This window comes from Corvus cornix, chromosome 2, assembly GCF_000738735.6.
Source record: "Corvus cornix cornix isolate S_Up_H32 chromosome 2, ASM73873v5, whole genome shotgun sequence".
Classification (NCBI taxonomy): Eukaryota; Metazoa; Chordata; class Aves; order Passeriformes; family Corvidae; genus Corvus; species Corvus cornix.
Genome location: NC_046333.1, coordinates 69,765,434 through 69,779,564, shown reverse-complemented (window position 1 = coordinate 69,779,564; position 14,131 = coordinate 69,765,434). Strand labels below are relative to the sequence as shown.

General features: G+C 38.9%; 1 protein-coding gene across 1 annotated transcript in view; it reads left to right on the top strand.

The window, feature by feature from the left end:
* The window catches only part of GMDS (GDP-mannose 4,6-dehydratase), a 412,544-nt gene that overhangs the window by 172,522 nt on the left and 225,891 nt on the right, over positions 1 to 14,131 (top strand). The window contains 1 exon segment of the mRNA XM_039549037.1: positions 11,592 to 11,719. Coding sequence (XP_039404971.1) covers positions 11,592 to 11,719 — 128 coding nt within the window.

Here is a 14,131-nt window from a genome sequence, read left to right as displayed (position 1 = left end):
TTCAGGGTTAAATTTCAGTGATTTCCCTCTCTGCTGCTCAAGCCCGTTGATAAACTGCCCTTTGAGAGACGAACTCTGTAGTGTGCTTTGGGAAACTATTTAAAGTTCAGTTTTGTCCAGTTTTGGAAGCGTGTTCTAGACTGAAGCAGAAAATTCTGTAGCATTCTGTGGCTACAGCAGTTAGAGTCTTCCTCACCTTAGTGTGGGCATAAAAAGTGAGGTACATATGAATACATCCTGAAAACTATGAAAGAAGGGTAAAAGGGGCTTTGAAAATTTGATTAGCTCATAAATTGTGTAATAACTGAATGAGAGGTGCCTCCACAAACTTAAACTTGTGCCTTTGTGTTTTGATAAAGCCCTTATTTGCACTTCTGGTTTTTCTCCCCACAGGCTCCCTCTTCCTTATTCCTTGCATGGGATGCAGAGCTCTTACGGGAATGACTAGATGTTCAGTCTTGGGGTGGGGGAGGTGGAATGGTGGGCAGAGAACAAGAAAAACATTCTTTTACAGCAGATTTATTTATCTATTGAGTAAAAAAAATCTTTTTTGACTCTTCCAGGGTCCTTCCATCTCATTGTTTCACAAATATCAAGATACTTAACTTACTCAAATTCTCATAAAATTTTGGAATTTTATCTCCTTTGGGATGGGGAGTGGAATTAAGGCATGAAAAACCTAAAAAGGTCTGCATTTCTTGATTGATTAGTTCATGTTCAGAATAAAACTCTCATCTGTTTCCACCTTAGGGCTTGGTAACAAGCACATAGAGGAATATACACCAGTGACTAAATGAGAACCTGGATTTAAGTGACTTTCTGAGCACCCTTTCAGAATTTGCACAAGAAGCAGGCTTTTGTTCATTTTCTTATAACAGCATTAATCAGATGGAACTGTGAATCTACCATTTCTTTCTCTGAAGTTCTTTACCTTTGGTTAGCTTCAGGCTCCATAGGGCCCTTGCCTACTTCATTCCTTACAAGACAGCAATTTTTGCTCTCAGAGTAAGTCTGTTCTCTGCACCAGGGACAATCCTATTAGGAAAAAGATTACAGTATGAAATCTAGAAGTGTTCTGTAAAACCGTATCATTGTGCATTCGGAAACAACACTGAAACACATAATCCTAACTTTGGGTGCTAGAATTTACAGCTTTGTCCTGAGTACGTACAGAGTGTGTGTATGTGCATTTGTGTTTTTCTGCACAGCTACCTATGGGGATATTAAAATGATGTGAAAGGTCCCACTAAAAATACAAAGCCAGGAAATTCAGAATTGGGCTAACTTTCTGTCCTGGTTTCACCCCATTGTGTTCAAGTATTGTAGACATCTCAGAACAGCAGGTGATCTGACTGCCTCTTCTGTTGCTAGAGGAAGTATAAACTAACTTAAATGGGAAATATCACAAAAACAGGATAACAATGAATTTCAGGAGTCCACAAAGGAAGAACTGTTCTTAAAAATACTGTTATTAAAACAGTAGTGAGCATGACAAGCTGAATGGTGATAAGTGAACATATTATCTAGACACTCTTTTTTTGCAGTTCAATCACTTTACAAATGTTTTGTTTCATATTTTCTTGTGCAAAACTTCTGTGGTGATTGAACTTGTCAATGGTGGTATGTTTAAGTTTGGCCTCTTCTTTGTAAATTTAAGTAATCTGACTTCAGTGAAACTGCACCAATTTATCGTGCCAGAAAGCTGAGTTCTCTGTTTATAGCTGCATATTAATTTTTATTATTAATTACACTAGAGAAACTCTATTCCCACAGAGAAAGAATTTAGGAGTGGGATTCAGTTTCAGTGGCAACATTAGTAAAAAGGAATATTCGTTGAAACTTGTGTACATTTCAAAAAGCTTTTAGAATTTTACTCACCGGTTGTGTTCAAAATGTTTTCTGATTAAATAAGGGTCCATTTCTTTTTTCATTGCCTTATTCATTTTAGAGTGAAAATTAGCAACATGCCCAGGCTTTGTCCCAGAGGAGAGTTCACTCTCAGCAATGGTTTTTATGCAACCTCCTGTCATACCCTTTCTGCCTGTGGGAGAGCTGCCGCTCTGTCTGGTGGCATTTCCAGTTCGGAGCTTGGGTGTGGAAGCCGTAGCACCCTTGCTTAACTTCAGGGTCCTCTGAGAGTGATCATATCCTGTGCTGCAGTAAGGACACAGCTTTTATGGGAAGTTTAAGCAACCAGCAGTAACTACAGCTAGGTGAAATAATGTTTTTATTGGCTTTCTGAGTAGAGGAGGTCAACACAGCTAGACCAAACATGGCCAAGTCCTTTGGACCAGAAGGGACATGCCGTCTTTGTTGGCTTGCGGTCTTCCCAGTGCACTGTCATCTTGTCTCTGCCTTTTCACCCCATTATCTTCTTAAACTGTTAGGACTTGGGGGCTTACTTTAGGGTTGGGTTATCCCTCTGCTTCTGCTTCACACAATCAATTGAAGCTTTTTTTACTGGGGTCTGTTGTTAAGACACTACATTTCAGGGTTGTTACTTTGGTTTTATCCAAAATAATGACTTCCAGGGTTGTCCTGTTCTGTCTTTAGCAAAACCACTTGTCCCTATACAGAAGCAGAGCTTGGGAAATGGGGACAGCAGGGACAGGGAGAGTAGGCTGGGAGCACCATGAGCTGATCTTATACCCTGGGTTGCACACCAGCTTGGCTGCATGCCACAGCACACACGGTGGAGATTTTTTTTTTGGCTCTTACGTCTGAACCATGTGTTTACTTGATTGGTCTGTTGTGAGTCCAAAAGGGTGTCTGTAGCTGGAAGATTTCATCCTTGCACTTGTAACTGTAGGCCTGTGCAAGTGATGATCTGTACATTGACTTGTTGGGATTATCAGTGGTGTTGGAGATGTATTTCTCACCTCATCCTAGCTGAGAATCCAACTATTCATAGTGTGGAAGATGGAAGGAAATGTAGCACCTTGCATTTTATGTACCTCGTACTAGAAAAAAATGTGCCTCCTGTATTTGCAGAAGCTGAGATTTTTTTTTTGCTTCCCTCCAGTTCTCACTGGCCCTCACCTTGTTACTTCTCAATCTGCTCTTTCCCTTCAGCTGCTTCCAGCTCCCTGAAAAAATGATTCAGCTGTGTTTCAGGACCCCCTCTTGGTGATTCCAGGACTCCTGTAGCAAAAAGTGGTTTAGTAAAATCGAAGCACATTTACCAAATGATGTATTGAGGGCCTAAAGGGTGCCTCGAGGACTACCACTGCCTCAAAGCTAACCAGAAGAAAGTCCTAGGAGAAAAACAGTTGAGCAACAAAGCTCCAAAGGGAGGCACATGGATTAGGAACATCTTGAGTTATACTGTATAAGTGTCAAACCCGTCTAGCACTGCTTTATTAGTTTGTGTGGGAGGCAGAGTTTCAAATAAGCTACTTGGCTGTGGCCAGACCATTTCTCTCGCTCCAAGAAAATACATCAGCACTGACTCAGCAAATTTGCTGCTGTGACTGGTTTCAAGGCTGGCTCTTGTTACAGTCTTTAACCTCCAGTAAAAGTAAAGGAAAATTCTTTTTCCCCCTGACTTGAAGTGAAATGATACGTTTTATACTCAAGAAATTTGCACAGTAAAAGTTAGCACAATTATGGGTGCACAGAAAGTCACGGAAGACCTGTGCAAAACTTTGTTTACGTCATGACCCACCACAAACTGATGTCCCAGCCACCTGGAGAGGTTGAGAGACCAACCAGATTTAGTCCCTCAGAGGTCAGAAGGTCCAAGAAACTGTATTAGTCAGTCATGTGTCACCAGGTAAGATTAAAAGCCTTGCCTGCTTCATCTCAAGAGAGTGCGAGGGTAAAGGCTGAACGTCTCAGCTTGAACCATCAAACAGCAACTTTTTTGATGTGCTACTGGTTGCTGAGAGGATGGAGGAGGGGAAAGACAGGGAGAAAAGGAAAGGGGTGTTAAATTTAAGAGCACAGATGTCTGAACTGTGATAGCCATTCAACGAGGGAAGTCAAAATCAGAGAGGTTTTTGTGCAAGTTGCCTAAGACTGGAGGGTAATTCCATTTTGTACAAGTGCTAGATTTTCCTTTTGGTTGCATACAGTTCTAGCTATTGTACCACCAATTCAGCAATGCTTATACTTAACTCCAATTGTTTACACAAGCTTTAACAATATAAAGAGTCTGTACTGATGGGCAAGCACACTCATATTTACCCACAGCTCATACATGCAAGGGCTTGCCTAATTCTGTGACAGCTGAAATGAGAGGTTTAATTCAATAACCTTAGTTGTACAATTTAAAAACCACAGCTTAAATGAATGTTAGCAAATCAGAGCGGCTAAAGATATTTACCTTTGTTTTACAATGTAGTGTATATGAACTGCGATTAAAGAAACCAAAGTGAGTAGTTTGGAGCAAAAGGTTAAGTTTTCTGTAAGCGAAACGCTGCTCTGTTTATGTAAGCACCATTAGCAACATAAACTTGGGAACAGGAATAACACTTTTACATATTGTTTTCAGTATTAATGTTTGGGTTTTCCTTTATGAGAATCTTTGATGCCTCACCTTTTCCTGTTCGGTGTACACTTCCTGAGGGGAAAATATTTGAATTTAAGAAAAATTATATGGGGGGAAATAGACTAAAATAGCACCTTTTCGCCAACAGTTATTGCTGGTATATCACCCTGGCCTTTTAACAACCCCATATGATAGAACTGAGAAGTGTAATCAGTCCCAAACAGTGGTATTTCTAATGTGAAATCCAAAAGCATTGTGTTATACCGTACACATGCAGATTGTCTCCTAATCAAACATCATTTTTTCACAGTCACTTTAGAGAACTGCTGCTGCGTAGTCATAGAAATGATACTGTCATTGGTTTTTGGGAGGTGGAAAACTATATCTGTTTGTATGCAAAACTGTCATGAAGAGTCTAAAGCCCTGATGACAGATGCCCGGTGGAGGGTTAGCACCCCTGAATCACTGGGGAGCGTGGCTTGTGCCGTGACAAACACCACCTCTGATTCTCACCCACTGGTGGTGGTTGGTAGGTCTCTTCCCCTTCATCTGTGCACCTTTTTTACAGGACTTACTAATTGTCCCCTGAGGTAGGCTTTGTGCTACCTTTTCACCCACTGGGAAAAAGAAAAATTTTCCTACTCTCTGTGCTCCCTCTGCATTTCTGTACCTTGTTGTTCCTCACAAGACTGTCTCTCACTCTGATTTTCCGCTCAGATTATAAAAGTCATTAATTTGTGTTCTCTCCATGCGTAGTTCAATGACCTCCTGTTGCCCTCAGCTGTCCAAATGTTCTGTGTGCAAGTGGATGGCAGGGGCACAGTTGCTCTGGGGTTGAAGAGCACCCACCCCCTCCCCTGTGCTGCCGTCCCCTGCTGATTCCCACCCTTCCGTGCCTTTACCTTTCTGCCTTAACCTCCTCATTTTTGGAATATAAAAGTAGTAGTGCATTTTCAATTACCTAAAGAATGGGCACCCAAGGATTCGGTACCCTGTTGAAAACTGATGTGCTAATGGGAAAAGGGGCCAAGCAGAATTAGTACATTTTGGCATCGGAAAGGTTATAATGTGTATCAATATATTATAAAACAAAATAATTCAGTTGATACGCCAATTGATGTCTTTGTTAGCAGTATTTAAAGGAATTACTACCACATCATTTTATTGAAATCACACGTTTCAAATTAGTTCCAAATGAGGGTCACTTGATAAGGAGGGGCAATTTCATCCTCATGTTACTGGACCACTGGTTTCAGTCTGGGATCTGTGGATTTTTTTGTTACGTAATTGTTTCCCAGGGGGCTGATGTAGAATAACCTTTTAAAAAAAAATTTATCTTTCCTGTTTAGAGAAAGATACATGTCCATTGGAAAATAGTTTGGGCTACGTAAACTGAAAATGTTTGAAAAACATTTCAAGTATATTAGAAATCTGAGAAAACCACCACCATAAGGTACTTTAAAATTTTTAAAGAACAGAGGAAAAGATTGAAAATATAATGATGAAACAAAGTATTTCCAGCTATGCTATACAGGATTAAAATATAAGGATTAAAGCCCTATATCTCATGTTTCAGGAAATAAAATTATTTACTACCCCAGTCAGGAAGATGTTTCCCATGCATGACTTTACAAGGAGCTGCTTATGAATCATATCACCCTTATTTCATATATATTTCGTTTTGCAAAAATCTGATTGTGGACTTTATGGCAAGCTCATCCAAAGGCAGCTGTACCTGCTGAGTAACATTCGTAGGATATTATAATGAGTAGAAGGAAGAAAAAAAATCACTTATAAGAATGATTTTTCCTTTTTTTCCAAAAAGGGATGTTTCTACTTTGTACAACTGTTGTTGTGAGAAGAACAATTTGTTATTTTAAATTGAGAATGGATTCACAATTTAAATGCATGAATGTTTAACATAGATGAAGTAGCTGCTCTACTAGTTTTACCAAAATGCAGTACTTTATCAGTTGTTTTGATCGACACAGTTTAAAATTCCATTTAAACCCAAAATAGGGATGGTTAATTTAAAGATCTATAACTTGATTTTTCATTTGGTTTACAGTGACATAAATCCATTTGCTTTGGAATAATTGTTATTGATTTTCATCAGTGTAAGGAGATTCAGGGCTTCTTTTCTTAGAAAATCTGGGTGTTCCTTTGCTCTTCCTTTCAGCTTGTTACAAAAAAATGGAAAAGGTTGTCATAGAATGGAAATGATGAGCAGTGTGGATTTTCAGGGAATCAAAACATTTTAATGATCTCATTAAGTGTATCATTTACAACACATATGTGTTAAAAGAAATATGTTCCTCTGGGTTAGTAGAAGTGCTGGGTGCACAATGTGTTTGAACATGTTAGGCTTCCACTAGAATCTATGCCAGAACTGCAGAAACTTGGAGGGAAAAAAACCCCAAAACTCCAACCTTTATCTTGTGTCAGCGTCTTCAGAGACAGAAACCATTTTATCATATTTTATGCAAAATGAAGAAAAAAGGTGTTATGAGAACTTGATAGATTGTTCCAGGACTGCATCTCTGTTGATAGATAAGTACTGCTATTGAATTCTATAAGATTGATTGTCATTCTATGATATTACTAGGGTTAATAATGGATTTTCTTAGGCATGCAACAACTAGTGTTTTACAGAGACAGCAGTCTTTCTAAGACCACAGTTTTATCATTAATTGGGTTTTGTATGTGGTCTTGAGAGCTTGGAAAATGATGGTTCTTGAAAAGACACAGATACTACAATAGTGGTTCTTGAAGATGCTTCATCCATTTGGCTGCCTCTTCTAAACCACAGATTCTGGAGAAAAACACCTACTTCCAACAGGCAGGTTCCTGATGATACACGAAGGGCGAAACCCCAGTGCTGATACTAAGACTTATTTTTTCCTGTCTTGGGGCAATCCAGCTTTGGAGCTGTAGGTGCATTAAACCATACCTCCTAAAGCAAGAGTTTTAAATATGTGCTATTTAATGAGAGATGTGTCCAGCTTTCAAAACTGCATCTTTGCCATATGTAGGCAGCATCCTTCTCAAAGGGATGAGCTGTTTCCACCCTGAGTCAGGCAGTGCACTGGGCGACAGGCCTGGGCTGGAGAGCAAAAGCTGTTGCATTATACCTCTGCTATTTCTTTTTATTGTGATATTGTTCCTGCAGTGGTTTGCTGACAAGTTATATGTTTTACAGATCAGGTCTGCTTGATGAGGAATCCTTGCTTTAAATCCTGTCTAGGATAAATCGGGTTTGTAAATCGCACCTTATGGTTCCTATTGGCATGCTAACGATCTCAAAGGGAGGGCTTGGGTTTTGAAAAAAAATCTAAGCTAATGCCTAGGGTTCCTGAAAGAGCTGTTGATGTCATGAAAACTCTTGTTAAAGGCCCCTCTTAAAATGTAGGAACTTGTCAGACCCTACTTAATTTGGGCTGTTTAGAACCACTGAAATGACACATCAAAGCATCCTTTGCTACATCTGGCCACATCTCTTCTGCCTGGCCACATCTCTAATGCTGCATTGCAGCAATTCCAGTGCTGCCAATAGTGATGCAAACCAGAGCATGATGTGGCCCATCATGGTTAGGGTGTTTTCACTGCACAGATAACTATGCAAGGCACTTAGCCCAGTATGTTTGGCCCCACAGACAGCAAGAATGATTCTTCTCTGGGTTACTGCAGGATAGTGAGCTCCCAGCCATATGCCACCCACACACATTTTGAAAAAGTGTTCAAATAAGTCAAAATACATCAACCATATAACAGCGTTTTGAACTCTCCACATTTATTCATACCAGGTGTGAGCAATGAGTTGTGTTTTACGAAACCTCTCTGAACTGAGGAAGCAGTGCAGAGCCAGGAGACAAATGTGGGACTCTGACATCTCTCCTTCCCACCAGTCTAAGGTAGTTTCTGTCATTACCACCAACACATTTCCAGGTGAATTAGTAAGGTTAGTAGCATAACAAATTAGGCCTTATTCACCTGTGATAACTGTTGGCATTTTAGCTGCTGCATCGACTTGATCCAATGAAAATCAACATAAAGGGTAACGTGGTTAACACACCATCAGCTTTGATGACACTCTTCCTGGCACTGAGTGGCCATTTTGTGGAGAAAAATGCTGCTGTATGTTCAACATTAGCAAGTCTTCACTACCTCCTGGGGAAGAGGGAAGCTAACCATTTCTGTGCCTCAAAAAGTACTTTGCATTCATTTATACAAAGATATCTGTAGCACTCTGCCTGGATCTCTCACATAGAATCAATCCTGAGGAAAAAGACATTACTTCTGCTGAAGTTCATACCAAAGCCAGATTTCATAGCCAAATTACAAACCTCTAGGACAGGGCTTTTTAGTGGAAATGCTGACATAGCCTTAACTATTTTGTGTGACTCCAGTGGGCACCAGCTTAAATTCTAGTTATGATGTGCATTTAATGGCATGGGATCAAACATAGAGTGTAATGGGATATTTTAAGATACTGTGTTTGAAGAGAATCAGTACTTAAACATTATTTATGAACCATATCATTTAAATGCTTCTGAAATGTGCCATTCGGTCTTTGGGTGCATGAAAAATTTTCCAATCACATTTCTCAGAATGAACGGTAGCATAGTTTTCTTCCACAGCTTTAATGCTGAGGCACTTCCAAGAAGAGAGTTGGTATTATTTAGTGGAACCCTTACTGGAATATTTATGGAAAATAAAGGTTTTCATTTTTCATTGTGGTGCTCTCTAGTTCTTCATCTCAGCCTTTTCAGGAATATTCCGATTTTGCTTGGAGTATATCTTTGAGGATTGTTTCTCTCCAGTTAACAGTGACTCTGTGAGAAGACAGAAGCTACTAGTATTTGTTGTGCTCTGCTAGACAAATCAGCTCTTTCTTGTGCAGTATCTTTCATATATTTAAAGTTAAATTGATAGCATTATAGTTTTTTCTCTCACACAACCTAATATGCTCTTTTTTTTTTTTTTTTTTTTATGCTGAGAAAGCATTTGCTCCAAAAGGGAAGTTGACATTCATTAGTTGTGCAGGTTGACAGTAAAACTTGCTTTAATGCGGATGGTGACTAGAACTCTCATTGCTTTTGCTGCAAATGGGAATGTAGCATTGAAAGCAGTCAGGTTTGCTTATTACTCAGTTGCAGCGTGGAACTTTAAAGCATATACTTAATCCTAGAAAGAAACCTGTTCCTTCAACTCTTATTTGCTGAATAAAAATGCTAACTGAAATAATTTCAGTACAGAAGGTTAGGAAGTTTCAGAGCTAATCCTAGTAAGTTTTTGCAATAGATTGAATCTGTTTTTAATTAATTAGCAATAATTTGTGTGAAGGTCTCAAAGCACTTTGATAAGTTAAAAATAGAAACAATCTTTGGAGAGGTGCCAGTCAGACTAAGCCAAAGAGACTCTGTCACTGGTTTCTGTTAAGCCAGAACTCCAGTCCTGCTGCAAGCCTGTCCAGCTAGGAACAGGGAAACCACAGTACTTTGCTTTCAGAAGTTACAATAGCAGAGTCACAGGGTTGGTACTGTCCAATTTTTGAGAAATTTGCTTTGAAAATGACTCTGGACTATATTTTGTTTCTGAAAGTTTGCAAATCATACTATTTAGGAAGCTTCCTTTATATATTAATATAAAATATTCATGTATATTTAAGGAGATATGGAAATCATGTAATTTTCATCCTTTAAAGAACAAGCACAAATTGATGGTATATCCTAAGTGTCTAATAACTGGAATTGCAATTAGTTCAGCAGTTGATGAAAATTGAAAATTCTATCTCAATCCTGTGGTAAGGTCTGAATTATTTAAGTTCTTTATTCCACATGGGTCTTAGAGGTGTCCTTTTTTTTTTTTTCTAATTTTTTTTTTTTACTTTTGGTGGAGTCAAATGACACAGAAAAGTACTGTAGTGCTCTTGATTTTACAGGAAAAAATTAGTAACCTGAAAAGGACACTTCATATTATTTAATAATGTTGCAGCAACCTACTATTTGTTTGACAGGAAACAGAATGTATTGAGATGCATATTTAAAGAGCAGAGTTCCATGGTGAAAAAAACTGCATGTATGCATTGAATGCATAAGCTACACTACTTAAGACTTTTGAAAATTGCTAAGAGCATATTACAACTGCAGATATTTTCACTAACTTTCCTGTTTTTCATTTGGAGGAGGTATCATCTGTCACCACTTATTCATATCCTTTTTTAGCTATTAAAAGGGCATGTAATTTTAATTTTTGTGGCTCATTAGTGTGCAAATGCCATTGGGCTTGTTTAGCTTAAACTCCTGGTCTAAATTCAAATCCCTCTGCTTTTGAGGAGACTATGACCACCTCTTAGAAACACAGCCATCATAATCTAAAAATCAAGATCTGAAAATAAGTAACAAAAAATATTGTTTAAAGCAACTCCACTGGGAGCAGAAATGGGTACACAAATTTTCCAAAGTGATACAGTGAACAGCATACTGAAATATGATAAAATAAAGTACGACCTTCAACTGAGAAAGTTGAAATCACAATTTCATGATCTAACTGAACCTGAGGGACAAAGAATCCCAAATAACTAGAAAAGTAGAATGCATTTAGCCATTACAGTTCTTTGGAGAATATGTAATATTTGCATAGTCCTGATTTTTTTTATTAATAAACAAACTTATTTAGATATATGCATTCCCTGGAAAAAAAAATTAAAAAGGAAAAGAGAAACGGCAACAGAAAACTTGAGGGTGGTCTAAGATGTCTGTCTTCTTTATGTAACCTTTTGCATTTTGTGTTTAAGAACTGACATTCCAAACGATTTTCTTTGGCTTTATGCCTGGAGTGAATACTGAGGCAGCAAATTAGGAATGCTTAAGAAGTCCCACAAAGAAAGACGTTTGCTGTGAAAGTGCAACTAATGTGACACTTGCACTGGAAGCTTCTTAGCTTGCTCAAATGATAAAAGATGGCATGGGTCTAGGTGGTGTAAGGGGACTGAGTGAAGACTGAAAATGCCATGTGCTGAGCTATACAAGATGTCTCCTGTGGCCAGCTAAGCTATCTGCCACTGTGACTGTGCTGATACTACCTTTTATTTCTCTTCCAGGGGCTAATTTTGTCACTCGGAAGATTAGCCGATCGGTAGCAAAGATTCACCTTGGACAGCTGGATTGTTTCAGCTTGGGCAATCTGGATGCTAAGAGAGACTGGGGCCATGCCAGGGACTATGTTGAGGTAAGCTGTGGGATTTTTTCTGAATCATCTTTGTGGTGGGGATAAGGCTTATTGCTGTAACTTCAGGTTATGGTCCACAGAGGGCTATCGCAAGATTTTTTTTTCCTGCCTATTGAGGTCTGTTAACTTTGTCTTGCTCTTGACTTCAGATTAGGGAATTTAGTAACACAGCAGTCTACCCCAGGCATGACCTGAACAGAAAAATAAATCTCTGGGTTTACATTCCTTGCCTGAATTCCTGGGGAAGGGGTCTGACTACAATGTGGATCTATTTTAGAGTATTTCTTCTATTCTTTTGACAATTTTTATGACCAATATTAAGATTTCAGCAAGATGCAGTATGACCTGATGTGAAAGATCCTGCTGGAGGTTGGTGACCTTTTTTAAATAAGGCAAAAATTATGTATATGTTAATAATCAAAGGCCTCTTTGGTCATACATTATAAAGCAGCATCACAACACAGTTGTGATGGCAGAAATTGGAACACATAAGCCTGCATCTAGTGTTTGAAATGTTTGTGTAGTCAGGATTTGTATCTAATTTTATTCTACCCATCTACTTAAGCAGACAAACAAACAATACCCCTGTATTGTATTACAAGCAGACATGAATGACCATGTAGGAAATATTGTCTTTTCCCCAGGAGATTTTTGTCCCCATTTTGGTGCTTAAAGTTTTCCTGTGGTCACTGTACTATTTCTGTCTTTTAATAATTCCTTGCTGGGAAACCGGATTTGACTTCACCATTCATTGATGTAGTTTAAAAAGATGACAACTGTTTGTTTTGGTTTTCTGTATTTCAAAGTAAGAAGTATCTCAGTAGGCAAAAGTCTGATTTTTATCATAAATTGAGACTTTAAAGGTAGAGTAAAAGCTGAGCTCTCAAATCTTCTTTACCATCAAAAAGAGCAAGAAAATAAAATTGTAATACCTCGCTATAAAATGATGTCCTGGATGACATTAAGAAAGGTAAACAGCCGTATCACCTTGGTATCAAAAGGGTTACATCAGGCGAGTGAAGAAGGTGTTTTTTGGCAGCCAGCTATAAATGAAGTTGTCTTTGGTTCTGTGCTGCATTTGCATGAGATGCTAAGGGCACCATGAGTGTAATGACTGTGCCTCCACAACTATGGTTTTATATTTGTGGCTACAGCATTAGATGAAGCAGTTAAACCAGTAACCCATCAGTCATCTTTTTAATGCATAAAACTATAGTCATGAGTGACCATAAAACCAGTTACCAAGTCTCAGCTGAAAGAAAGTAAAAGATAAGTCAAATAGAATGATCAGTTGCATGAACATAATGAATATGATTTGATAACAGGCATTGGATATTTCATAAAGACTTCAGCTATCTCATTCCAACACAAATTGCACTAGATCATAAATCAAGGGATGAATCCTGAGGTCTTCTTTAAGGGAAATCCAAAATAATCCTCTCGTGCCTTCTGGGTTAGACCCTTGCCCTGTGTTCACAGAATCACAGGATGGGTCAGGCTGGAAGGTACCAGAATGGCTTATCTGGTCCAACCTTCCTGCTCAGGCAGGAATGAGATCCTAGAGATCATTGAACAGAATTGTGTCCAGACAGTTCTTGAATATCTCCAGTGAGGGTGACTCCACAGCCTCTCTGGGCAATCTGTTCCAGTGCATGGTCACCCGCACAGTAAAGTTCCTCCTCACGTTCAGGTGGAACTTCCTGTGTATCAGTTCCTTCTCTTTGCCTCTTGTCCTATTGCTTGGCACCACCAAGAGCCTGGATCTATCCTCTTGACACTCCCATCAGATACTGATAGACATTGATGACATACATCCCCTCTCACTCATCTCTTCTCGAGGCTGAACAGGCCTAGCTCCCTCAGCCTATCAGGGCTATTATTCAAACCTTAAAAATCAAAAAGGAAATGAGAACAAGTCTATCCAGAAGGATGACTAGCTTTCAAGGCCTTTGGCCTCCAGAAGGAATGTAGTTTTCTGAGGTCTGTGGCATGAACACATGATTTTTGTGCAAGTAGCATTCCAGGCCTTTCAGCTACGCATCTTGGGCCTGTCCCAAAATCTTCTGGAAAGAATTCCTCGCTAAAATATAGTGCATCTTGAGTATTTCTCATCCCAGAGAGGTACCCCTTCAGATAATGGGAGAGTTATTATAAATTCTCTAATTCCCTGAGTATTGTGGAAATGTGGTTACAGGCAGACTTCTAATGGCTAAAAAATAAGGTAACTTTAAACTGGAAATAAACAATTATTTGAAGCTTTAATGGACTGGAAAGTAGGGCTTAGAGATTTAACGTTGTTCAAATAAATACATAGTATGTTAGAAAGCATGATCATATTTACAAGCATTTGGGGAGCTTCCTTAAGCATATGGCTGAACACATAGGGATATATCTTATCCTCTCCATATGTAG